At 46.3% G+C, this 25,930-nt stretch overlaps 1 protein-coding gene across 15 annotated transcripts in view; it reads left to right on the top strand.

Annotated features, from left to right (window-relative positions):
- Positions 1-25,930, top strand: part of IQCK (IQ motif containing K) — a 121,740-nt gene that overhangs the window by 15,592 nt on the left and 80,218 nt on the right. For 14 of the 15 annotated variants that reach the window (XR_014840683.1, XR_014840687.1, XR_014840684.1 and 11 more), the window contains one exon: positions 801-898. The exons of the other annotated variant lie outside the window; for it this stretch is intronic. Coding sequence is in view for 9 of the 14 variants with exons in the window: in XM_085017457.1 (XP_084873583.1) it covers positions 801-898 (98 nt within the window). In the remaining 5 variants the exon portion in view is untranslated. The remainder of the gene's footprint in view (positions 1-800; positions 899-25,930) is intronic. 15 annotated transcript variants of the gene reach the window in all.

The following is a 25,930-nucleotide window of genomic DNA, read 5'->3' as shown; positions in this document are numbered from 1 at the left end:
ACACCCAAAGAAAATATCATGCTGTCCCGTTTTGTGTGTTGAAGACAGAGCTGTAGGCGCCCTCATCTTCCTGCCTGTACCCTACTTCCTCGGCCTTCCCTGGTGCCCAGCCCTCTCCAGCTGGCTTGTTCTGTTCCCTCTGCTAGTGTGCTTTGGGCCACTCCCATACTATGGCCCTAAGGTTCTGGACCTCATATCCCCACCAGCTCCCCTCTGACCTCAATTCCTCCCACACTCCCCTTGCCTGTTTCCCCAGCCCCACTGGCCTCCTGGCTGTGCCTGTGGCCCCTATCCCGAGTTGGACCCGATCTACGTCCCCACCAGACCACAAAGGTTCAGAGGGATATTTTATGTTATGTTATGTTACTTGCTTTTTAGGGCCACACCCACGGCATATGGAGGTTCCCAGGCTAGGGGTCGAATCAGAGATACAGCTGCCAGCCTACACCACAGCCACAGCAACACCAGATCCGAGCTGAGTTTGTGACCTACAGCACAGCTCATGGCAACACTGGATCCTTAAACCACTGAGTGAGGCCAGGGATTGAACCTGCATCCTCATGGTTCCTATTCAGATTCATTTCCGCTGCACCACGACGGGAACTCCCTCAGAGGGATATTGTACATTTCTTCTGTTATACAGCCCAGCTCAGCAGTCTGGAGTAAAAAGTCACAGGTAAGGTCATGTGATTTCACAGACAGTAGCTTTTTTTTGGTTCAGAAGCAGATGATTGTCCCAGATTAACTTGGGCCATTTGGGATTTTCAGTGGGAATGTTTTTGTTTGTTTGTTTATTTTAGGTTCCCCCAAAGAATATTTGGAAACGTTCATCTTTCCAGTTCTGCTTCCGGGAATGGCCAGCCTGCTTCACCAAGCAAAGAAAGAAAAATGTTTTGAGGTCAGTTTTGTTTCCTCATCTCTCAGTGCGCAGTAATACAGTCTTACCAGATGGTAGCTCGTTATCTCAGTACCATCAAGTGCTTGTTCTCCAGATGATCTCTTTGGGAGGGAAAGCCTGTGTTTTGGTCCCTTATCCCGCTCTGGCCATGATATCTAGTCATGCATACAGGTGCACTGCCATCTGTCTGGCCACGCGGCCTCAGAGAGGTTTTCGGTTTTGCTTGGCCTCCCTGCCTCCCAGGCAATTGGCATCTGCCAGGGTTCTTGACTGTCTTCGCTCCGGTTTAGTACATGCACGGATTAAGCTCTTCTTACCTCTTACCGGCTCTGGATTGACCTGCCACCTGCGGCCTCGCCCTCCTCCACTTCATGCCGAATGCCAAGCGTGTACTTGCTCCAGGAGAGGCCTGGCCCTCAGTGAGTGCTCGGTCAGTACCAGTTATTATCATGCTGCAGCCAGTTATCTGCATGAATTGATGTTTTTTTCTTTTTTTCTTTTAGGGCCGCACCCGAGGCATATGGAAGTTTCCAGGCTAGGGTCAAATCAGAGCTACAACTGCCGGCCTATGACATAGCCACAGCAAAACCAGATCCGAGCTGAGTTTGTGACCTACATCATGCTCACAGCAACGCCAGATCCTTAACCTACGGAGCGAGGAAAGGGATGGAACCTGCATCCTCCTGGATACTAGTTGGATTCATCTGTTGTGCCACAACAGGAATTCCTGTATGGGTCAAGTTCTGATCCCGGAGCACCCTTTGAAAATGCCCTAGAGGCTCCCTCTTTTCAACAGTTGACAGGATACCTTGGGTGCATGTGTCCCCTGCACCGTTTTAAATACTAGAATTTGGGATGAGCCACATGCAGAAAGTAAAATAACAACAGCATTTAATGCTGACCCAGTGCTTGCTCTATGCCAGGCTCTCTATGGTCCACGATTCCATTTACCGCAGCCAACGATCCTATGGGGCTCCTTCTATCTGTGTCGTCTGAATTTTGCAGATGAGAAAACAGGAACAGAGAGATTTGGGAAGGTGATAAAGGGTGAATGGCAGAGCTAGGATTCAAGTCCAGATTAAATGATTCAAAATGATATTTTAAAAAATATACCACAGTACATACAAACCCCAATCCGTTTGACACATCTTTTTTTTTTTTTCCCCCTGCACTTGTGGCCAGGGATCAAATCTGAGCCACAGCTGTGACCTACAGCACAGCTTGCAGCAACGCCAGATCCTTAACTCACTCTACCACAGTGGGAACTCCTGACACATATCTAAAACATTCACAGTTCACAGTATCCCCTATCGGTTGCCCTTCAGCACAGGCTCTCCCTGTGACAACTGGAACTGTCTTGGTGGTGCTTTTATATACTGAGGAGACAAAGTTTTCACATGCTCTAATAATCACGCGATTTTCTTTAGCATTGCCTCGATATTATACTGCCCCCCGCCCCCACTTCTTAGCCGCCCCACTGTATACCTCCCCAGACTCGCTGCCGCTGGATGCGTGCAGCATAGCATCCTTCTGACAGCCCTCACCATGGCAACCATGTCTTTAGGAGAAGCAGAACTGAATCAGGTGTTGATCTGAAGCCAGGCAGCAGACTTGTGAAGGCAGCATTGGGGGTACAGCACTGGGCCAGGGGCGTACCATTTGGGAACCGTGGATCCACGTCAGGAGGCCGAGACTCCTCAGCCTGGCTTTCAAGGCCCTCCACCGTCTTCTAGTCTCATCTCCTTCTGCTTTCCTTCCTGGGCCGTACCCTCTAGCACATAGGACTCCTTGGAGGTCCCAGTAACAGCGGTGCACATCACAGCCTCTGTGCAAATGTTCCGGCTCCTTCTCCCCCCCTTCCCCTCCTCCTCCCTCTTCTTCCTCTTCCTCTTCCCCTTCTTCTTAGGAAAAAAATCCTTGAGTTCTTCTCTGCATGTTTAAGTTCTATTTGGCTTTGAAAACTCAGCTCTGTGGCTTCTCTTTCAGACTGACTGTTCTCAAACTGGAAGTAACTGAACCCAGCACTCAGATCTGTTCCTCTTCTTAGGGAAAATTAAGGCATCCTTAAGTAAGGCCCACATCCTTAATGCTTTTTTTTTTTTTTTTCCAATTTTTAAAAAAATTAGGAGTTCTCAGAGTTCCCATCGTGGCGTAGTGGAAACAAATCTGACTAGGAGCCATGAGGTTTCGGGTTCGATCCCTGGCCTTGCTCAGTGAGTTAAGGATCTGGCAGTGCCCTGAGCTGTAGTGTAGGTTGCAGATGTGGCTCGGATCCAGTGTTGCTGTGGCTCCGATTAGACCCCTAGCCTGGGAACTTCCATATGCTATGGTGCAGCCCTAAAAAAAAAAAAAAAAGACAAAAAAAAAAAACAAAACTAGGAGTTCTCATCATGCCTCAGCAGTAATGAAGCCAACTAGTATCCATGAAAATGCAGGTTTGATCCCTGGCCTCACTCAGTGGGCTAAAAGATCCAGCATTGCTGTGGCTGTGGTGTAGGCCAGCAGCTACAGCTCCAATTGGACCCCTAGCCTGGGAACTTCCATATGCCACGCCTGTGGCCCTAAAAAGCAAAAATTAAATTAAAATTTAAAAAGTCTGGCATTATCGGATGCAAACTATTGCTCTTGGAATGGATTTACAATGAGATCCTGCTGTGTAGCATTGAGAACTATATCTAGATACTTATATCGCAACAGAACAAAGGGTGGGAAAAAAATGTATACATGTAAGTGTAACTTGGTCCCCATGCTGTACAGTGGAAAAAAATAAATAAAATATTAAAAAAAATAAAAATAGAAAGTCATTCCTCAGACACCTGCGAAGGCCTGGTTCTAGGGTCGGCGGTCCCACCCAGTTTTAGCCAGCTTGAACTGGCCAAGCGCTGACTCCCACATTTCTGAAAAACAGCTTAAGCCACTGTTACTATAGCGACCCATAGTAACAGCATCAGAGGTGTTATCTATAGGGGGTGGTTATGGAGTCTTGTGGTATGTTATCTAGGCTGCATGAAGCTGGGAAGGTATGCAATTTGCAAAAATAATTAAGGCACGCTAGGTCCATGAAAGCAGGTTACAAGCAGAGGGGCTTTTAACAAGCAGTTCCCTGATCTGCTGTTCTGTCAGTCCGGCAAGCTCAAGAATGTCTGTTAGTCACCAGTTTCTGTTAACCCTATTCGGCGCGGTTTCAATGAGATTGTCCTGTTCAGGAAAGGAGGTGGCCCGTGCAAAGTTTTGAGGGCGGTCCCTGGAGTGCAGGACGAACTCCTTCATATTCATTGATTATTGATCATCAGTATTACTGGACTAGAGGTGCCCCTGTACGGAGGGTGGGTTTTACCCATTATCTGAGTGGGCTTCCTCTTATTCCTTGGCTCCCCAGAGGCCTTATTCAGCATTTGATCCCCGCCTCCCCCCAAAAATCTAAGTCCCCAAGGAATTCCCGAAGAAGGTTTATTTTGCTGATAATCTCACAGGGAGGTGGGAAGAAGGCTTCGCTGGCATCTCTCAAGCGATACTTGACTCATCCTCTCTAGACCCATGCCTGTCCCCTCACACAGCCTCTCCAGACCCCTTTTGAATCCTGAACAATTCAACTCTGGCTTTCAGCTGGCATGGCCCACTCAGCAAAGATAAGTCCAGCATTTGGCTTACTCTTCCTCGCTCGAAATGCAGTTCAACCACTCTCCATAGTCCTTGGTGGGTGGGCGTGAGGGTGGGAGCTTCACACCACTCACCCCAACCAAGACAGAATCATACTGCTCTGACAGACAGGCTTAGTTTTGAGACCCAGGCCTGGCGAATTCAAATCTAGGGAACCAGAAGTTCCCATTGTGGCTTGGCAGAAATGAATCTGACTAATATCCATGAGGACGCAGGTTCCATCCCTGGCCTCACTCAGTGGGTTAAAGATCTGGTGTTGCCATGTAGGTTCACTCACACGGCTCAGATCCCTCATTGCTGTGACTGTGGTGTAGGCCGGCAGCTATAGCTCGGATTCGCTCTAGCTTGGGAACCTCCATTTGCTGTGGGTGTGGCCCTAAAAAGACAAAACAAAAACGAAAACAAAAAAAAAGAAAGCAAGAAAGGAAAATGTGGGGTGGAGGTCAGCCTCTAAATAGCTTCAGGAAATACAGATTTTTTTTTTCATTCAAAGTTCTTTCCTGGAGAACAAATTGCTACTTGCCTTAGGTTATAAAATCTAAACTGCTTCTATTTCTTGTGTGTTTTTCTTTTTAAAATTTTTCTTTTTCTTTTCTTTCTTAGGGCTGCACCTGTAGCATATGGAAGTTCCCAAGCCAGGGGTCGAATTGGAGCTGCAGCTGCTGGCCTATGCCGCAGCCACAGCAAAACTGGATCCAAGCCACATCTGCCGTCTATGCTCAGCTTGTGGCAATGCTGGATCCTTAATCCATATCCCCACAGACACAACGTTAGGTTCTTTTTTTTTACAAAATTACCGTGTTCTTTTTATTTATTTATTTATTTTTGTCTTTTTAGGGTCGCACCCACAGCATTTGGAAAATCCCAGGCTAGGGGTCTAATCAGAGCTGCAGCTGCCGGCCTAGGCCAGACCCATAGCAATGCGGGATCCAAGCCGCTGTCTGTGACCTACACCACAGGTCCACAGCTCACAGCAACGCCAGATCCTTAATCCACTGAGCGAGGCCAGGGTTCGAACCCGAAACCTCATGGTTTCTAGTCAGATTCGTTAACCACTGAGCCTAGACGGGAACTCCCAATGTGAGGTTCTTAACCCACTGAGCCACAGTGGGAGCTCCTCTTGTGTGCTTTTTATTTGTTCATTGGGCTTCCCCGGAGACTTAATTCTTGTTTCCTTTTCATAATTGAACTTCCTCTCCTCTGTATGGTGTTAAATGGTGCATCCTGTGGCCAGGCGGAGTGGTAGTGAGGCGGAGGCCAGAGAGCAGAGCCCTCAGCCTGACTCTGCATGTGTCTTATGGGCTTGCCTCTCTGGCTTCAGGTCCTGCTGCCAAATGAGAGAGACCAGACAGTCTTGCAGATCACATTTCAAGGATCTTGCTTTTTCTTCTTTTTTTTTTTTTAATGGCCACGCCCATGGCATATGGAAGTTCCTAGGCCAGGGACTGAATCTGAGCCGCAGCTGCAACCTCTGCCATCTGCCACAGCTCTGGCACCACTGAATCCTTTATAACCCACTGTGCCGGGCTGGGGATCAAACCCTAGCCTCCACTGCATTTGGATTCTTAACCCGCTATACCCCAGGGGGAACTCCAAGGATCTTTTCCATCTTGCTATTGGCCAAAGTGTATTCAGTGTGCTCTGCCTTTTATTAGCTTGATCAAAGGATGGAACACGGTGTTTAAACAATGGAATGGACACAAAGGAACAACCTTGGTTTGCATATGTGTAAGAATGTGTGCAAACAGATTAAGCCACCCAAATTCAGTTCAACAAACAGTTAGTAAGCCCTACTGTGTGCAGATCATGGGGCCAGGCCCAAATTCAGTTCAACAAACAGTAAGCCCTACTGTGTGCAGATCATGGGGCCAGGCCAAGGTCTCGCCTTGTCCTCAAGAAAACCACAGACTAGTAGCAAAGCCTCGCTAGCTGAAGTATAACGATGAACTAAGGTAGCTTCTATTTTTTCTCCCCTTTGTATCTGTTCTTTTATGCTCCTCTGAAATAGGAACCGGTAGCTCAGTGGGTTAAGGATCTGGCATTGTCCCTGCTGTGGCTCTGGTTACTACTGTGACGCGGGTTCAACCCCTGGCCCAGGGAACTTCGGCATGCCACAGGTGCAGTCAAATAAAAAAGTAGGGAAGAAGATTGAATATAGGGAAACAGCGCGAGTGGATCTGGTGCTGGGCATTTACTTCTAGACCTTAAGGCAGCTATATTCACTTGTGCCGCCTTTACTCTAGTTTATTCAGCTGTTGGTCTTCTAATTTACAATGCTTTGGGAGAACAAAAATCAGCTAAAAGGGCAGTAATTAAGATTTTACATTGAAGCCTGCGTGTCTAATTTTGCCCATAAATAATTTTGTAACAAGGGGGTTAGGAACAGTTTCCAGCCTCCAGGCAATGACAAAGCGCTTTTAGCAAATCAGAGAAATTTCTCTTTGTATTAGAGAGCAGGCATCCTGTGCCAACTCATCCTTCATCTTTGACATCCCATGGATGCGCTGCCACTGGGACTAAATGAAAATGGTCCAGACTTCAGATGCGGCAGGTGCTTGAGTGGAGCGTTAGACTTACAATGCTGTGATGAATGATCAAAGAATGTAGGGAAAGTGGGCTCTCAAAACTGGTAACTTGCAAGAATCAATCAATTTTGTAGGCAGCTGGGCACCCCAGGGTCCCGCGTGACTGCTTCCTTGCAGTGTGACCCTAAGTTATCTGTGAATAATTCTCGACTATGAAAGGCATGGCAGAGGTGCTCCTGTTATCAGGAGGAGGACTCAAGGATGCCCACAGGCACCGTTGGGTGTCGGCTTCCTACCCTGCCCTTCAGAAGCTCAATCCTTGAATGCCTCCAATAGGCAAAACAGGTGTATTATCATTACTTCTTTCCTTTCCTGATTCAAGATTTTAGGATTTCTTTTTTTTTTTAAGTGTAACTTTTTTTTTAATTTTACTGAAAGACAGCTGATTTACAGTGTTGTGTTAATTTCCGCTGTAGCACAAAGTGACTCAGTTACACACACATACATACTTTTTCTCTTTTTTTTAGGGCCGAACCTGCGGCACATGGAAGTTCCCAGGCTAGGGGTCCAATCAGAGCTATGGCTGCCAGCCTATGGCCCAGCCACAGCCATACCAGATCCGAGCCACATGTGCTACCTACCTCACAGCTCATGGCAACGCCAGATCCCCCACCCACTGAGCGAGGCCAGGAATCCAACTGGCATCCTCAAGGATACTGTCAGATTTGTTTCCACTGAGCCACAGCAGGAACTCTCTGTATATACCTTTTCCATTAGGGGTTGTCACAGGGTATTGCCTGTAGTTCCCTGTGCTCTACAGTAGGACCTAGTTTTTATCCATCCTGTACCTAATAGTTGACTTCTGCTCATCTTAATGAAATTTGATTCCTTCTTCCCCCCCCCACCCCATGTAGTCTTTTGTGGGTTATTTTGCATGCTTCAAAATTGCGTTATGACCATCTCAACATTTGTCAGACCCAAGTGGAGCTGCTCTCATCCAGATCTGCACAACAGATTTGCATTTTCCCAATTCAGCTGTTCCTCCCATCCTGTCATTGGGAAGAGACGTTTAAACTGAATGATAACCAGCCTCCAGCCAAAATTACGTAACTGGCGCATTCTTAGCTGTCACCCACAACTGAACTTGCATCCAAATGGCTCTTAAACAGCAGTGTAATTCATTGTTTATTAGGGCCATTCAAATTATATCTTGCAACAGCATTTATCTCAGGTCGCTTAAGAATAATTGCTAATTTGAATTTTGCCCTTAAAATGCTGACATCTATTTTATGTCAGCATTCCTTCTTTTATGTCTTGTCCTCTAGTTCCAGCAGTGCTGGGAACAGAGTAGGGATCCACTAAATATCTGTGGGATGAATACAGGAATATGATTCCATAAAAGTCAGGGCCCTCTTTTCAGATCATAATTAAGTTACAGAGCACAGAGCTCTTACATGCAAGAGGTCGTATACTAACCCTACCTGCACTGTCTGGATTTACTGCCTCCAGAGGGAGGCAGGCTGGCCACGGGGAGGCTACCTAGATCTGTTGGGCTCCTGGAACTAAAGTTGAGTAAGGAGCAAATTTTCTAAAATTGAAGGAGCCTCAGAGCCAGTGGAGGGCCAGAGAGTTGAACAAGAGGCTGGAATTAACGAATGGTGGCTTCCAAGAGTTCCCGTTGTGTCTCAGAGGGTTAAGAACCTGACATAGTGTCCTTGAGGAGGCGGATTCAATCCCTGGCCTCCCTCAGTGGGTGAAGGATCCAGCATTGCTGCAAGCTGTGGCACAGGTCGCAGAATGCGGCTCAGATCCAGTGTTGCTGTGGCTGTGGAATAGGCCTCCGCTGCAACTCTGATTTGACCCCTAGCCCAGGAAGTTCCATGTGCTTCACAAGTGTGGCCATAAAAAGAAAAAAAGAATAGTAGTTTCCAGCATGTTTAGAACCCGTACGTTGCACCAGACATTGTTCTAAGCACTTTAGCCTCAGGAACTCATCACATCCTCCCAGCAGTCCCCTGATGTGGGTGCTACAGGCGCCGTCTTAGAGGTGAGGGCTGTGCAGCGCCAGGGTTAACCAGCAAGCCAAGTGCACAACTAGGAAGTGGCCGAGCCAGGATTCAAATCCAGCAGCCTGGGTCCTGAGTCTAGGGGTTTGACCGCTGGACTCTGTTGCCGGGCGGCCCAAAGCCTTTCAAAAGCAGAGGCCATATTATGGTAGGCAAGATGATGTGGGGGCTCTGGAGAAGAGGGCTGAGCTGCTAAGCAGGTCTGGGCGATCATTCAGTCGTCCTCTGAGCCCTGGGACACTTCAAGGAAAAAGTAATGTGGAGCAGAGAAAGAGAGCAGTATGACCATGGACAGCGTGATAGCAATGACACCTCATGGCTAGGCCATGAGAGCACTTGGCCAATTACACACATGCCTGGTGTGTACGTAGTGCATGCATATGCATGTGTGTGTGTGTGTGTGTGTGTGTCAGTGCACATGATGAGAAAGTCTCTGGTACAAGGTCCAGTGGTTTAGAACTTGGCCTATGGTATCAGACAGACTTCGCTTCCAGGCTTTGCCCTGGACAGACGGTACAAGCTTGATGGTTTTAATTTTGATTTATAACCCAATTCTTTTATATATGCCATTTTAGATATTATGAATTAGACTGATGAAATTCATTACCAAATAGTTTGCTCATCATTAGACATTTGAATCTTTTAATTTTATTTTATTTTTTCTTTTGTCATTTTAGGGCTGCATCTGAGACATATGGAGGTTCCCAGGCTATGTGCCTACGCCACAGCCACAGCAATGCCAGATCTGAGCTGCGTCTGTGACCTACACCACAGCTCACGGCAACACCGGGTCCTTAACCCACTGAGCAAGGCCAGAGATTGAACCTGCGTCCTCATGGATACTAGTCCGGTTCGTTAACCACTGAGCCACGACGGGAACTCCCATCTCCAACTTTTTACCATTCATCCTCTCTCTTTTTAAATTTTTAAATTTAAATTTTTAAAACACCTGCAGATGTGGAAGTTCCTGGGCTAGGGATTGAATGTGAGCATCAGCTGCAAACTACACCACAGCTGTAGCAATAGCAGATCCTTTAACCCAGTACCCCAACCTGGGGATCAAACTGGCACCTCCACAGTGACCCAAGCCACTGCAGTCAGATCCTTAACCTGCTGCACCCCAGCAGGAACTCCCATTCATTCTCTCTTTAACCTGCGACACTCTGGCACCAAAATGCTTTGGTTTAACTCTTTTCAAGTTTCCTAAATGACCCAGTACTGCCAAGCTCAGAGGCTTCCCAGCCACAAAAAGGAAAGGAGACCAGTGTAGCAGGAGCAGAGCAAGCAAACGAGATGGGAGGTGAGGCTGGCAAGGTCTCTCTGCAGCAGCTGCCTCTTGTAGGCCAGGGAAGAGTGTGGGTTCCCATTGTGGGTCAGCAGATTAAGAACCTGACCAGTACCCTCGAGGATGCAGGTTTGATCCCTGGCCTCCCTCAGCGGGTTAAGGATCTGGCGTTGGAACAAACTGCTGCATAGGTCACAGATATGGCTTGGATCCTGCATTGCTGTGGCTGTGTTGTAGGCCGGCAGCTGCAGCTCCAATTTGACCCCTAGCCTGGGAACTTCCATATGCTATGGGTGTGGCTCTAAAAAGACAAAAAAGGAGGGGGGGTGTTTTAAGAGCAATGTGAAGTCATCAGAGGGATGGGCCTCAACCTTGTTGGGCTCCCACTGTTTTTGGCTGTGGCATGCAGCGGCTTGATGCGGGATCTCAGTTCCCAGACCAGCAACTGAGCTTGGGTGGCAGTGGTGAAAGTGCCAAATCCTAACCACTAGACCACCAGGGAACTCCCATTGTCATCACATTTTATAGGGCCCTTCCTACTGTCCTGAAGTGAAATGCTTAGTAATGCTACCTATTTATTGATTACCTGATTGCTGGTGTTGTACAGGAAACCAACAGAAGACGTCATGGCTTAAAGAAACAATGATTTATTATTTCTATGGGTTGATTGGGCAGTTTTTCTGTTGGTTTCACCTCAAGTCACTCACGTGGCTGCTTTCAGCTATGCTGAAGCTCCATGCCACCCTCAGATACTAGTCAGGTTCGTTACCACTGAGCCCCAATGGGAACTTCCAAATTTTCTCTTGATAGACATGGTAGTTGCTTTTCTGGAAAAATCAATGTGTATTAAAACCATAAAAAAAGACCTTGTGTTTAGACATTAAGTGGAGCTAAGTTCTAGACTCAGATCATCGTCAATAGTTTTTTACCCAATAGACATCCAGTGAGATATTTGAAAATATTTAGGGGCATTCCCTGGTGGCTCAGCAGATGAAAGATCCAGCATTGTCACTGCTGTGGCTTGGGTTGCCGCTGTGGCACAGGTTTGACCCCTGACCTAGGAACTTCAGCATGCTGCGGGCATGGCTAAAAAATATTTAGGCTGCAGGACAGTTTTTTTTGTTATGCAAGACTCCTAATCACAAGGTATAGAATATCTCTGGTTCAGAAGTCGAAAATGGATCTGGAGAACTGCAGATCCTTTGCCTTTGTTCGGCTTCTAGAGGCCACCACATTCCTAGGCTCATGGCCCTCCCTACCTTCAAAGCCAACGATAGTGTCATTTTGACCTTGGTCACTTTGATAACCATCACATCCCCTTGTCTGATTCTTACCCTTTTAACTCCCTTTGAAGAACTCTTGTGATGGGAGTTCCCCTTGCGGCACAGTGGGAACGAATCTGACTAGGAACCATGAGGTTGCAGGTTTGATCCCTGGCCTTGCTCCGTGGGTTCAGGATCTGGTGTGACTGTGGCTGTGGCGTAGGCTGGCAGCTGTAGCTCCATATTCGACCCTTCGCCTGGGAACTTCCATATGCCGTGGGGACGTCCCTAAAAAGTAAAAGAAAAAAGAACTCTTGTGATTACATGGGGCCCACTTGGAGACTCTCCCCAGCTCAGGATCCTTCATTTAATCACATCTGCGACGTTGTTTTGCCACGCACGTCCCACAGTCACAGGTTTAGGACACGGACGTCTTTGGCGGCTGGAGCGGGGGTGATGATTCAATCTGCCCACACCCGGTACTTTAACACCTTTTATCTTAAGGGAGACGCATTCAAAGGCCTGCAGGATCAGATAGGTAATGAAACAGGCCTGGAGTGACAATAAAGGGACACCAGGGAGTGGATGGGACTACGGCCACCGCAGCACCTCACGTGCTGCAGGGGCAGCTGCTCTGTTTCTCATTTCCTGCTGACCGTCACCCTGCAGCACGTGGGCTCAGTGTGGCCCCATCTCCTGAGGTTGCACTAGAAGCTCTCAATCCAGATTTTACCGTGAACTGTCCCAATTAATTTTCCAAAGACTGTTGACAGTTGATTTTCAAAAAGATTAAATGCGGCATGCCAAACAGAACACATTTCTGAGTTAGATCTCCCCAGCTGGTAATCTCTCGTTTGCACTTTTCACTCTCCTTTAAGGTCCTGGTCTGCATTTTTTCCCTCTTTGCTGACTGTTCATGCTGCCTTGGGCCCATCAGGACATCCTGAAGCCCCCGGACCCCCTAGGAATGTAACTACTACCATTTATGAGAGGCCCCCTTCTGCCTGGCTCTGTGATGCTCAACACTTGTTTACAAGGTCTCAGTGACTTTTAAGAACAGGCTTGTGCCATTTTTTTTTTTTTTTCCTTTTTAGGGCCACACCTGAGGCATATGGAAGTTCCCAGGCTATGGGTCCAATCGGAGCTGCAGCTGCTGGTCTACGCCACAGCCACAGCTGCATCTACAACCTACACCACAACTCACGGCAACGCCATATTCTTAACTCACTGAGCGAGGCCAGGAATTGAACACGCACCTCACAGAGGCAATGTTGGGTCCTTAACCTGCTGAGCTACAGTGGGAACTCCCTTACCATTTTTTTTTTTCCTTTTTTGGCCACCAAATGTGGAAACTGCTGATTAGAAAGAACGAATAACTTTACTTGCACACATAGCGTTGCTGAACTAGTTAGAGGCCCAGCCAGGATGCCAACGCACCCTTCTGGCTTTAGGACTTGGCCCTTAACCACCCTAGGAAACCCGACTCTTGACCCAGATGGTGGAGACTGAAGTCCACCTCGCCACACTCCCAGGCTGTCTGTAGAGACCTTGCTGGCCCGGCCAGCTCCTGCCCTCCCCCGCTCCGGTCTGGACCGCAGGAACTCAGCCTGGATCCAGACTCTGAGCCTGCCTCACCTGACCTTTGGACTTGGAATTTGCTCTTCAGATCTCTTGCTTTGGAGCCCAGCTCCTTCAAAGGACTCTTGATTTTTGCCCTTTTCAAAAAAGAGGTAAGAGGGGAACAATTATCATGTAAGTGGTACTTGGCTCTGTGTAGAAAAACTGGAAGCTACCAATATGAAAAAACAAAACCAGAGTTCCTATGGGGGCACAACAGCATCAGCAACATCTCTGCAGTGCCAGGACACGGGTTCGATCCCCAGCCTGGCACAGAGGTTTAAAGAATCAGGCATTGCCGCAACTGCGGTGTAGATCACAACTGTGGCTCCGTTCTGGCATGGGAACTCCATATACCACGGGGTGGCCAAAAAGGAAAAAAAAGAAAAGAGAAAACCAACCAAACAAAAAACCCCACATCAGTCATAATCCTAGCCCTGTTAATGTTAAATATCTTTATGGGCTTTTTAAAATTCATCTACACTCAGATTTATACACTTAGTACATATTCATGTATTTTTTAAACATTATACTCACTGCTTGTAACATGCTCTTTCAACTTAGCAGTATATCAGGAACTTTTTCTTTTTTGCTTTTTAGGGCTGCATCTGCGGCATGTGGAAGTTCCTAGGCTAGGGGTCGAATCAGAGCTACAGCTGCCAGCCTACGCCACAGCCACAGCCAAGCGGGATCCTTAATCCACTGAGCGAGGCCAGGGGTCGAACCTGCATCCTCATGGTTCCTAGTTGGGTTTGTTAACTACTGAGCCTCGAAGGGAACTCCCAGGAACATCTTTCCTTAATACCATTTGTAACAACTGCCTGGATTTCATAGTTAGGCTACACCTTGATGCATGGAACTGATTGCCTGTTGTGGGACACGGAAGTTTTTGATTTCTCGGGATGCGAAATAATACTGTAGTAAATCCTTGCTTGTATTTCCTGATGCACTTGGGAGTCTAATTGTGAGTGTCCTCTGTCTCAGTCTGCCTCTGATAGGAAATCTTTCCCTCCCAGGTCCCCTGGCTTCAGCTGCTAAATCCTGTTGAGATGTGACTTTGGCAATAATTTTCTTTTCTTTTTTTTTTTTTCTCTTGTCTTTTTAGGGCCGCACCCGCTGCACATGGATGTTCCCAGGCTAGGGGGTCGAATCAGAACTATAGCTGCTGGCCTACACCACAGCCCAGCAACTTGGGATCGGAACCGCATCTGTGACCTACTCCACAGCTCACAGCAATGCCGGATCTTTAACCCGCTGCGCGGGACTAGGGATTGAACCCGCGTCCTCATGCATACTAGTCAGATTTGTTTCCGCTGAGCCACGATGGGAACTCCCTGGCAGTGATTTTCATTCTTCCTTCCCTTCCCTTTCTTTCAGCTGCACTGGTAGTGTGTAAAAGTTCTCAAGCCAGGGATTGAACCCATACTGCAGCAGTGGCCAGAGCTACTGCCATTGTTCCGTTGACAATGTGGGATCCTTAACCTGCTGAGCCACAACAAAACTCCTACTAATGATTTTCGATTCACCCATTCAGCAAATATTTTTGGACTCTGATTGTATACGGAAGTCTAACATAACTCTTGCAAGAGCTTTTTTTTTTTTTAACAGCCTTATCTGCAGCATATGGAAATTCCTGGGCCAGGGATCAATGGGAGCTGCAGCTGCAGCCTACACCACACCTTGTGGCAATGCCAGATCCTTAACCCACTGAGCAAGGCCAGGGATTGAACCTGTCGTGTTCTTAATCCACTGAGCCACAATGAGAACTCCACAAGGGCTATTTTTATATTATGTGATCCTTTATGCAAGATACTATTTTGCAAAATAACAGAAACATTTTAGGGCGTTCCCATCGTGGCAGGCACATGTGGAATGACAACAGCGAGTCACAATGAATAGGCCTGATCTCAGGCTATCCACTTTCCATCTCCTATTGATCTCTGCCTTTTATTGACTCATCTATTAATCTGTTCTACCTCTTTGTAGCATATAAAACAGGTTAGTATACAAACTGTCAGGAAATCCTATAAATCAATAAGAGAAATGAGAACAACACGATAGAAATACGGAATGGAAAAATAGACAGAAATTAGGATGAGGAAGTTCACAAGAGGGGAGACCCAGAGAGGCAACCACAAATCAAAAGATGCTCAGCCTTACTAACATTGAAGGAAGTAAAAATAAAACCACAAAGTTCCCGTCGTGGCTCAGCCATTAATGAACCCAACTAGGATCCATGAGGTTGAGGGTTCGATCCCTGGCCTCACTCAGTGGGTTAAGGATCCGGCATTGTCATGAGCTGTGGTGTAGGTCACAGACGAGGCTCAGATCCCGAATTGCTGTGGCTGTGGTGTAGGCCGGCAGCTACAGAGCCGATTAGACCCCTAGCCTGGGAACCTCCGTATGCTGCGAGTGCAGCCCTAAAAAAGACAAAAAATAAAAATTAAACCATGGTGATATTATGGCTCACAGATCAGCAAAAATATAAGTGTTTGACAATATGAGGAATGGCTGAAGCTGTGGGGAAGGGAACTTCCCTGTACTGAAGCCTAATTGGTATCATGCTTCTGGGGAGAAAGATGACAGAACCCAGTAAAGTAGAAAATAAATATACTCTTTGACCTAGAAATTGTGCTTGGGTCGATACCTAGGGGTGGAGGAAACTGAGTTTTTAACCTGACCTTATTACATTTGATTGACTATTGTGACATTTAAATGGGTCCAGGCAGCAGATCCCAATTTTACCTTTTGGGATTTTGCACCTAAATAGGAAATATGGCTCAAAATTCTAAAAATGTTTTTGAGGTCTCTATGCTGCTGCAAAAATTCTCTATAGTTGTATACAAAGAGCTCTGAAGAAGGACAGTAAATGCAACATTGGGAGTTCCTTTTGTGGCTCAGCAGAAATGAATCTTTGACAAGCATCCATGAGGATGCAGGTTCGATCCCTGACCTTGCTCAGTGGGTTGGCCATACGGTGTTGCCATGAGCTGTGGTGGTGTGGGTTGCAGATGCGGCTTAGATCCCGAGTTGCTGTGGCTGTGGCGTAGGCTGGCAGCTACAGTTCCGATTCGACCCCTAGCCTGGGAACCTCCATATGCCTTGGGTGCGGCTCTAAAAAGACAAAATACAAAAAAAAAAAAAAAGCAACATTGTTTGAAATATAAAGAAATGGAAATGACCATAAGGTTCTTGAACAGGAGGATGTGGAAATAAAACTTTCTTTGAACAGCTTTATGGGGGTACTCTTTTTATACCATAGAATCCGCTATTTACACAAGTGTCCATCACAGATGGATGGATAAGCAAAATGTGGTCGGGGTTCCCGTCGTGGCGCAGTAGTTAACGAACCCGACTAGGAACCATGAGGTTGCGGATTCGGTCCCTGCCCTTGCTCAGTGGGTTAAGGATCCGACGTTGCCGTGAGCTGTGGTGTAGGTTGCAGACTCGGCTCGGATCCCGAGCTGCTGTGGCTCTGGCGTAGGCCAGTGGCTACAGCCCCGATTCGACCCCTAGCCTGGGAACCTCCATATGCCACAGGAGCAGTCCAAGAAATAGCAAAAAGACCAAAAAAAAAAAAAAAAAAAAAAAAGTGGTATAGCTGTACAGTAGAATATTATGAAGCCCTAAGTGAGAAGGAAATTCTGTCCTATGCCACCACATGGATGAAACTTGGGGACATCATGCTGAGTGACATATGCCAGTCACACAAAAGACAGATATTATATGATTCCGATTACACGAGACATATATGTCAAATTCTCAGGGACAGAAGGTAGAGGCCTGGATTCTAGGGGCCGGGTGGGAGGGGGGCATTGTTTAATGGGTATAGAATTTCAGTTTTGCAAGATCAAAAGGCTGGTACCACAACAATGTGAATGTAGTTACACGGCTAAATTACACCCCAAAAAATGGTCAGGGATGGTAAATTTTGTGTTGTATACATTTTGCCACAATTTTTAAAAAATGACTTTTAAAAATCCATTTATTTTTGGAGTTCCCGTCATGGTTCAGTGGTTAACAAATCCGACTAGGAACCGTAAGGTTGCAGGTTCCATCCCTGGCCTCGCTCAGTGGGTTAAGGATCCGGCGTTGCCATGAGCTGTGGTGTAGGATGCAGGTGGGCTCGGATCCCGCGTTGCTGTGGCTGTGGTGTAGGCCATTCGGTGGCTACAGCTCCGATTCGACCCCTAGCCTGGGAACCTCTGTATGCCGTGGGAACAGCCCTAGAAATGGCAAAAAGACAAAAACAAAAAAGCAAAACAAAACAAAAAACCATTTATTTTCAGTGGCTCAATTTTAGAGTTGTGCGACCATCACCACAACCTCATTTTAGAAGATTCCCATCGGCATAAAAAAAAGAATCTCTAGTGATCATCTGCCATCATTTCTCATTCCTGCTCCTGCCCCTAGGCAACCATTAATCTCTTTTTTTTTAATCTCTGTGGATTTACCTTTTCTGGACATTTCATGTCAATAGAATCACATGCTATGTAGTCTTTTGCATCTGGCCTATATCACTATCACGTTTCAGGTTCATTTATATTGTAGCATGTATCTGTACTTCATTTGTTTTTATTGCCGAATAATGTTCCATTGCTTGGCCAGATCACATTTGGGTGTTTGTCTTCACTTTTCGGCTATTAGGAATAATGCTGCTGTGAATTATTTGCATACAAGTTTTTAAGTGGACCTGTGTTTTCATTTCTCTTGGGTAGATACCTAGATACCTAGGAGTGGAGGAAATTGAGTTTTTAGTCTGACCTTAATTACATTTGATTTGACTGTCATGATGTTTATTTATTTAGTCTTTTAGGGCCACACCTGTGGCACAGGGAGGTTCCCAGGCTAGGGGTCAAATCAGAGCTGTAGCCCCTGGCCTACGCCACAGCCACAGCAACACCAGTTCTGAGCCAGGTCTTTGACCTACACCACAGCTCATGGCAGTGCTGGATCCTTAACCCAGTGATTGAGGCCAGGGATTGAACCTGTGTCCTCATGGATGCTACTCAGGTTTCGTTTTCACTGAGCCATGACAGGAACTCCTATCATGACATTTAAATGGGTCCAGACAACAGATCTCAATTTTACGTTTTGGAATTTTGCACCCATGTAAGAACTTCTGAACCACAACAGGAACTCCCAAGACTGTTTCTTAGTGACTGCTCATTACCAAAGAGTTACCATCTACGTGATTCATCAAAGGTCATCCGTGGCAGGCATTTATTTCTTATTGTGATTTAGTTTAATCCTCACAGCAATACTTTCAATGGGTGGCTTTATTGTTTCTTTCGGTTGTGGAGGAAACTTAAGGCTAAAAAATACACACGTTCCTGTGGCTCCTAAGAGGAAATGTCTGGGTTTGAACCTGGAGCCTGGCTCCACAGCCTGGCACCCCGTTCTACTGTCAATAAAGCTGTTTGTGCTGAAAAGACTTCCCTTTACAACTCTTGGCGTTGCTGTCAGATCTAGTGTGTAAACTGTGCAAGAAAATCTTATTATAACTTTATAGTCATGCTTCTTCTTCTTCTTTTTTTTTTCTTTTTAACAAAAGCAGCATTGATCACTTCATTCCCCAGGCTTGGCTAGGAGTTGCTTTTGTTTTTGAAAATCAAAGTCATCCCCAAAAGACAAGGCTTTAAAAAGAAAGTCAACAGGCCCTGACCTGAGGGTGACCCCGTGGTTGTCCAACAAAATAAAGGCAGTGGCTTTGTGACAGGATTTTCCTTTTCTGCCCTGAAGCTTTGTCCTCTTGCTTTCAGGGGCATGGCTCTGTGCCGGGTGGCTGTGGTAGCAGTCTTGACTGGCTGCTGGATTGGAAGAACACTACCATTTGGCCATAAATTGCATTTCTTTTTTTATAGTGTAGCATAAGTTAACTTTTTCCTACACAACAAACTACCTCAAAAGCTAGTATCTTTTTTTTTTTTTTTTTTTTTTTGCTTTTTAGTGCTGTACCTATGGCACATGGAAGTTCCCAGGCTACGGGTCACATCAGAGCCACAGCCATAGCAATGTGGGATCCAAGTCACATATGCAGCCTACACCACAGCTGACAGCAACATGGGATCCTTAACCCACTGAGCAAGGCCAGGGTGTGAACCTGAGTCCTCATGGATACTAGTGGGGTTCGTTACCGCTGACCCACAAGGGAAACTCCCCCCAAAAGCTAGTATCTTTTTATAAGTATAATTTACAATCTTGTGTCAATTTCTGCTGTATACCAAATATACATTCTTTTTCTCAAATTATCGTCCATCACAAAAGCTAGTATCTTAAAGCAACAACAGTTTATTTAGCTCACTGTTCTGCAAGCCAGCCGTTTGGACTGGGCTTAGCTGGGAGGTTCTTCTGGCCTCGGCTGGGTTCATTGCCATGTCTGCAGTCAGCTACCAGGTAGGCTGCGTGCTGGCTGGTTTAGGAGGGTCCCAGCTGTTCCACTTGGTCGCTCATCCACCATCAGACTGACCCTGGATTGTGGTAGCTGGACAGGGTTGCAAGAATTTGAGTAGAGTCCTCAAGGCCTCTTGAACCTGAGGCTTGCAACTGCACAGGGTCAATTTCACTGTGTTACATAGACCAAAACAAGACACGGATCCAGTGCAGATTCAAGGACTGAGGAGTCCATCTCTTGGTGGGAAGACACGTAAAGTCACATTGCAGAGGGTGTGGATACAGGAAGGGGTGGAAAATGGTGGCCTTTATTTTGCAATTTACCTCTTATGCTGTATTAGAAATAAAGTGGATTTGGCAGCAGATGGCAGATTTGACTTCTGGCTCTAGCCTAGTAGCTTCAGGGAGATGACTTGTGTACACCCCAGGCTAGGGGTCGAATTGGAGCTACAGCTGCCAACCTGCACCACAGCCACAGCAATACCAGATCCGAGCCGCATCTGCGACCTTCGTACGCCATGCTCTCGGTAACACTGGATTCTTAACCCACTGAGCAAGGCCAGGGATCGAACTCATGTCCTCATGGATACTAGTCAGTTCATTTCCACTGAACCCCAATGGGAACTCCTTTTCTTTTTTAAGGCAGAATTATTGAGAGGATTGCAGAGATCGTGCGTGAAGGAGTGAGCTCTGGAGTCCAGCCGGGTTCAAATTCGTCCTCTTCTGCTTACTTGTAAATGACTTTGGGGAAGTTATTTAGCTTTTCTGCGCCTCCATTTCCTAATCTGTAAAGTGGGAACACTAATAACATTAACTTAATCATAGGTAGTTGTTGTGAGGATTAATGAGTTCAATGAAGTTTAAAAGAGCGCAGCACTAAAATAAATAAATAAATAAATAAAAGAGTGTCTGGCACTCAGAGGGCATTCATTCCATGCTAACTGCAGTTGACTCGTTAACATTATCTTGGAAAATAGCAAGTCTATTAAAGGAACGTCATTCCCCAAAGGCCCCTTCTGGGCGACCAGCTGTCGCTTGAATGAATGGAAGGTGGTATCCTTGTTATTACTTTCTGGACATTGCACATGGCCAAGGGTGGATGTTCGTCATCCTTGAAATACTGGTGCCTTTCCAAAATGATATTTATGTGTAAAAATCTAAACATAACTCTTCAGGAATTATGGTGAGCTCAGAACCTGACAATGCAACATGAAGAGACCTTGAAGGGTTAAAGAGATGCTAGAATCATAGCTAGTGATCAAATAAAATAAAATAAATAAAATTAAAAAATAAAATAAAATAAAGAAGGAAATAAGGAAGGAAGGGAGAGAGGGAAGGAAGAGAGCCAGCAAGCATCTCAGAGCTCTCTTGAGAATTTATGTCTAAAGAATAGGAGCCACTTTTTTTTTTTAATTTTATTTATTTTATTTTTTCTTTCTTGGTTGCACCTGAGGCATGTGGAAGTTCCCAGTCTAGAGATGGAATCCGAACTGCAACTGTAACCTACGCCATAGCTGCGGCAACGCCGAATCCTTTAACCCATTGTGCTGGGCTGGGGATTGAACCTGTGCCTCAGTAGTGACCTGAGCCGCTGCAGAGACAATGCCAGATCCTTAACCTGCTTCGCCACAGTAGGAACTCCAGAAGCCACTTTTTAAAATGAATGAATGAAAATAAGATTCAATTGATTGGGGTTTTGTTTGTTTGTTTTATTAAGAACGTGTCTTAAAATAAGTCATTGACCCTCTTGGTTGTATAGACAACTGTGTTTCTCCTGCTACTTTTTAGGAACGGAAAATCTCAAGTCTTGGAGTTCCCTGGTGGCTCAGTGGGTTATGGATCTGGCATTGTCACTGCTGTGGTTAAGTCACTGCTGTGGCAAAGGTTCAGTCCCTGGCCCCGGAACTTCTGCATGCCATGGGTGCAGCCAAAAAAGAAAAAGAAAAACCCAAGACATAAACTAGTTCTAGACCTAAAAGATGTTTAAACTGTTGATCCCTTGGAATACCAGAAAATAGAGAAAAGAGGTGAAACAGAGCTTTCTTGAAGTCAAACTTCTGTGTCAGAAACCAAATCCTCTGGATTTTTCCATATTCCGTACTTCCAGGTGAAAGAGTGTCTATCTCTTATTGGTGTTGTTTTTGTAAATGAAGTTTTATTGGAGCATATAGGGAATCTATAAGAATTAAATAATGCAGTTAAATTGTTTCATATATTCATTGCTTCATATATTGTCTATGGCGGCTTTTGTACTGTAACACAAAGCTGAGTAGTTGTGACACAAGCCTAAATTTTTTTTTTTTTTTGTCTTTTGTCTTTTGTCCTTATTTTTAGGGCCACACCCACGGCATATGGAGGTTCCCAGGCCAGGGGTCTAATCGGAGCTGTAGCCACCGGCCTACGCCACAGCCACAGCAACACCAGATCTGAACCGCTTCTGTGACCTACACCACAGCTCACGGCAATGCAGGATCCTTAACCCACTGAGCGAGGCCAGGGATGGAACCCGCAACCTCATGGTTCCCAGTCGGACTCATTTCTGCTGAGCCACAACGGGAACTCCCCTGACCCCTGTTCTGAAACCCTATCCAGACTTTTATGGAAGTAGCTGCTGTTGTTTGTACATGGAAGACTCTATAAGGGACGCTTAAGCATAGAGATTGGGGCCATGCTCACCTGAGTTTAGGGTCTGGCCCTACCTCCTTCTAGATATGTGACGTTGAAGCTTGCGAGCATTGCAACCGTGTAACCTTAGCCTTCCTAAGCCTTAGCTTCCTCCCTTGTCAAATGGAAATAATAACAGTACTTGCTTCATATAGGGAATCTTTAAGAATTAAATAATGCAGTTAAATTGTTTAGCTTAGTGACTGGCACAGCTGTGGTGGAAAAACAGCAGTAAAGTAAGAATAAACTTAAACGGGGGAAAAGTTCCTTAGACCTGGAGTGGAAGTCTGGAAAGGGAGAGGTGGGCCGAGACTGACTGCATGGGGCTTGGATGGTGGGCGATTAGGCTAAGAAAGGTGGACCACTCAGGCAGAACACCGTATGTAGGACAGGGGTGCTGAGTCCCCCTCTGGGCCCCTGGCAAGACTCCTTAAACTCTGTGAGCCTCGGTTTTCTCATCTGTTAACTGGGAAGGGAGCCTCATAGTACCCACCTCCCCAGGCTGTTGGGAGGATTGAATGAGATGAGGTGGGTACCACACTTAGCGCAGGGGGAGTGCTGAGAAAGCGGTCACGGTTGTCATTATGGATTATGCCTCAGGAGGAACTCTGAAGGAGAGGCAGGTGTCAGCAAGTGAAAAACCAGAATGCGGAGGCATGGGCTCAGTTGACAGTGAAAGAATAAATCCAGTTTCGGGCAGGTCTAATGAGATGGATCAGGACAGAACATACCTTCAGAGCTTCTGCCAGAAGCTTCCTTTGGCACTGGCCCTGACATGTCTTCTCTGAGCAGAGGGCGTACCCGGAAGGGAAGGCTCCAGACTCTTTGGTCTCCTGGACTCATGACTGTGAAGCTAGCTTTGCAAATAATTTTGATACTGAGATAGGAGTTTTTGTGGAGTGGACTTGCCTGATCCTTGCAAAGTCTCGGTTGACTTTGACCTTTGTGTCCATTTATAGTGACAGCTTCCTTCCCTGGTGCCCCTGGGCTGCCAGAATCTATGTGACTAGGAGGCGAGAAAAGGTCTTGGGTTTTTGTTTTTTGGCTGTGCCCATGGCATGCAGAAGTTCCTGTGCCGGGGATTGAACCCGCGCCAGGGCAGCAATCTCAGCCACAGAAGTGACAATGCTGAATCCTAACCACTGAGTCACCAGGGAACTCCTAGGGAAAAGTTTTTAAGGCAGGAAATCCACTGTGCAATTGTTAAGATAGGCCTTCAAGGAGTTCCTGTGGTGGCTCAGTGGTAATGAACCATGAGGACAAGGATTCTATCCCTGGCCTCGCTCGGTGGGTTAAGGATCCCAGCATTGCCATGAGCTGTGGTGTAGGTCGCAGATGCGGCTCGGATCTGGCATTGCTGTAGCTGTGGTGTAGGCTGGCGGCTACAGCTCTGATTCAACCCCTAGCCTGGGAACTTCCATATGCCTCGGATGCAGCCCTGAAAAAATAAATAAATAAATAAAAGATAGGGCTTTAGTAGTCTCTTTAGATGAATGGTTGATTAAAAGGCCACAATGCCATTCCCATTCTATCATGAACTGGGTTGTATTCCACTGAAGCAAATTAAGTTTGACTCGTGTAACTATCATAAAGATTAGACATTACAGTCAGCTGGATGTTCTTAACCAATCCCCTGACATTGAGCCATGCCTTTGGATTAGCTTAACTGGAAGACGAGAGATCAGAACTTAATTAGAACTTAATTGGACTGCTATATTAAACGTAGCTGGCTTAGTGGCTATGCTGTAAGCTTCACTTGGAAATTCTTTCCAGTGCATCTCCGAATATATATTTTGGGCATTCAGAGTAAAGGTAATGATTGTTACTATAAGCAATTTTTTTGTTTTTTTGTTTTGTTTTGGTTTTGGTTTTTGCTTTTTAGGGCTGCACTAGCGGCATCTGGAGGTTCCCAGACTAGGGGTCGAATCAGAGCTACAGCTGCTGGCCTACACCACAGCCACAGCAACGCAGGGTCTTAGCTGCATCTGTGTCCTACACCACAGCTCACGGCAATGCCGGATCCTCAACCCACTAAGTGAGGCCAGGGATTGGATCCACATCCTCATGGATACTAGTCAGGTTCATTACCACTGAGGCACCATGGGAACTCCGGTCATGACCTACTTTGAAACCACACTCCTTCTCAGATAGAACTTGGAACCCATGACCCCTGACTTGGGAGGGGACTCCAACTCACTGTCTTTTAGCTAAAATTGCTCACCTAGTGTCAGAATTCAGTCAAGCTCGGGTTCTTTTGTCTCTATGTGGAAAGAATTCAGCGAGAGAGGCGAAGTGTTAGGCAAAGAGTGAGTTTATTAGCCCTTGTGAGAGATCCTGGGTGGCAGGCAAGGGAGTACAGCCTGGAGAGCAGAGGCTACATTTTTATAATCAAAGAAAAAGCGGGGGAGTGCCCATCATGGCGCAGCGGAAACGAACCCGACTAGGAACCACGAGGTTGCAGGTTCAATCCCTGGCCTTGCTCAGTGGGTTAAGGATCCTGCATTGCCGTGAGCTGTGGTGTCATTTGCAGATGCAGCTCGGATCCCAAGTTACTGTGGCTGTGGTGCAGGCCGGTGGCTACAGCTCCAATTGGACCCCTAGCCTAGGAACCTCCATATGCTGCAGGCGTGGCCCTAAAAAGCAAAAAAAAAGGGGGGGGGAAGGTGGGGAGTGGAGAAAACCATCTTCTCATTTTGGGGCAGACATCAAAGCTTACATCCTTAGTCCCTCCTTTGACCCTATGTGGTTTAACCAGGACCATCCCGGTACTTTTTAAATCATATGTATATTGGTAAAAGCGTGGTAACATATATGAAAATATGGTCATTCATCTCGGGTTTCAGTGATAATGTCCCCTTTCACCTATATTCCTGTCTTGGCTACAGGCAGAAATGCTCCTCTTCAAGGACCAGTAACTCCCTGAATTCACGTAGCAAGAGTCAGACCTCATACCTACTTTCTTGTGTTTTAACTCACAGGACTCGTGGCTTGAGTGTGCTCGGTGCTTGAATGCACCTGGTCTTCCTTCAAGGCCATGTACATTGTTGCTAGGAAACCATATCTTTTCTTGAGGGGTCATTAGTTTATAAACATGTCCAAAACTCGTTTAAAATTCCGTCTTTGTCTTTAATCTCCTAGTTGGATTTCTAAACTAGTTGTGTAATTATCCCACTCTATCCCTATCACTTTGGAATCAGTCCTTGGAACTAGGGGTATTTAGTGGGCTGTTAGGCATGTGGAAAGAGCCCTACCCAAAGCAACAGCTTTAGTGCTGGGGAAGGGTGGGCCCCAATAGGAACTCAGGTCCCTGTTACCACAAGAAAGCAGAAGGGATACTGGGCAGCCATTCCTTATGTTGCAACTAACAGAAACCTAGCTTAAACAATAAAGGGGATTTATTAGCTCAGGAAACTAGAAGTTTCTGAGATAACGAAGGAAGGCTTCAGGATTGGTTTGATCCAGGTGCTCAATGATATCATTGAATACTTGGTTCTCTTCTGTCTCTGCTTGGCCCCTTACAGAATCAGCTTTATCCTTAAGCTGGCTTCCTTCAAAGTAGG

The sequence above is a fragment of the Sus scrofa genome, chromosome 3 (genome assembly GCF_054392235.1).
Source record: "Sus scrofa isolate SSC_HxYL_T2T_F1_AM1 chromosome 3, Sscrofa_HxYL_maternal_Yorkshire_Landrace_v2.0, whole genome shotgun sequence".
Classification (NCBI taxonomy): Eukaryota; Metazoa; Chordata; class Mammalia; order Artiodactyla; family Suidae; genus Sus; species Sus scrofa.
Note: the sequence above shows the minus strand (reverse complement) of the source record. Positions and strands in the feature narration are given on the sequence as shown.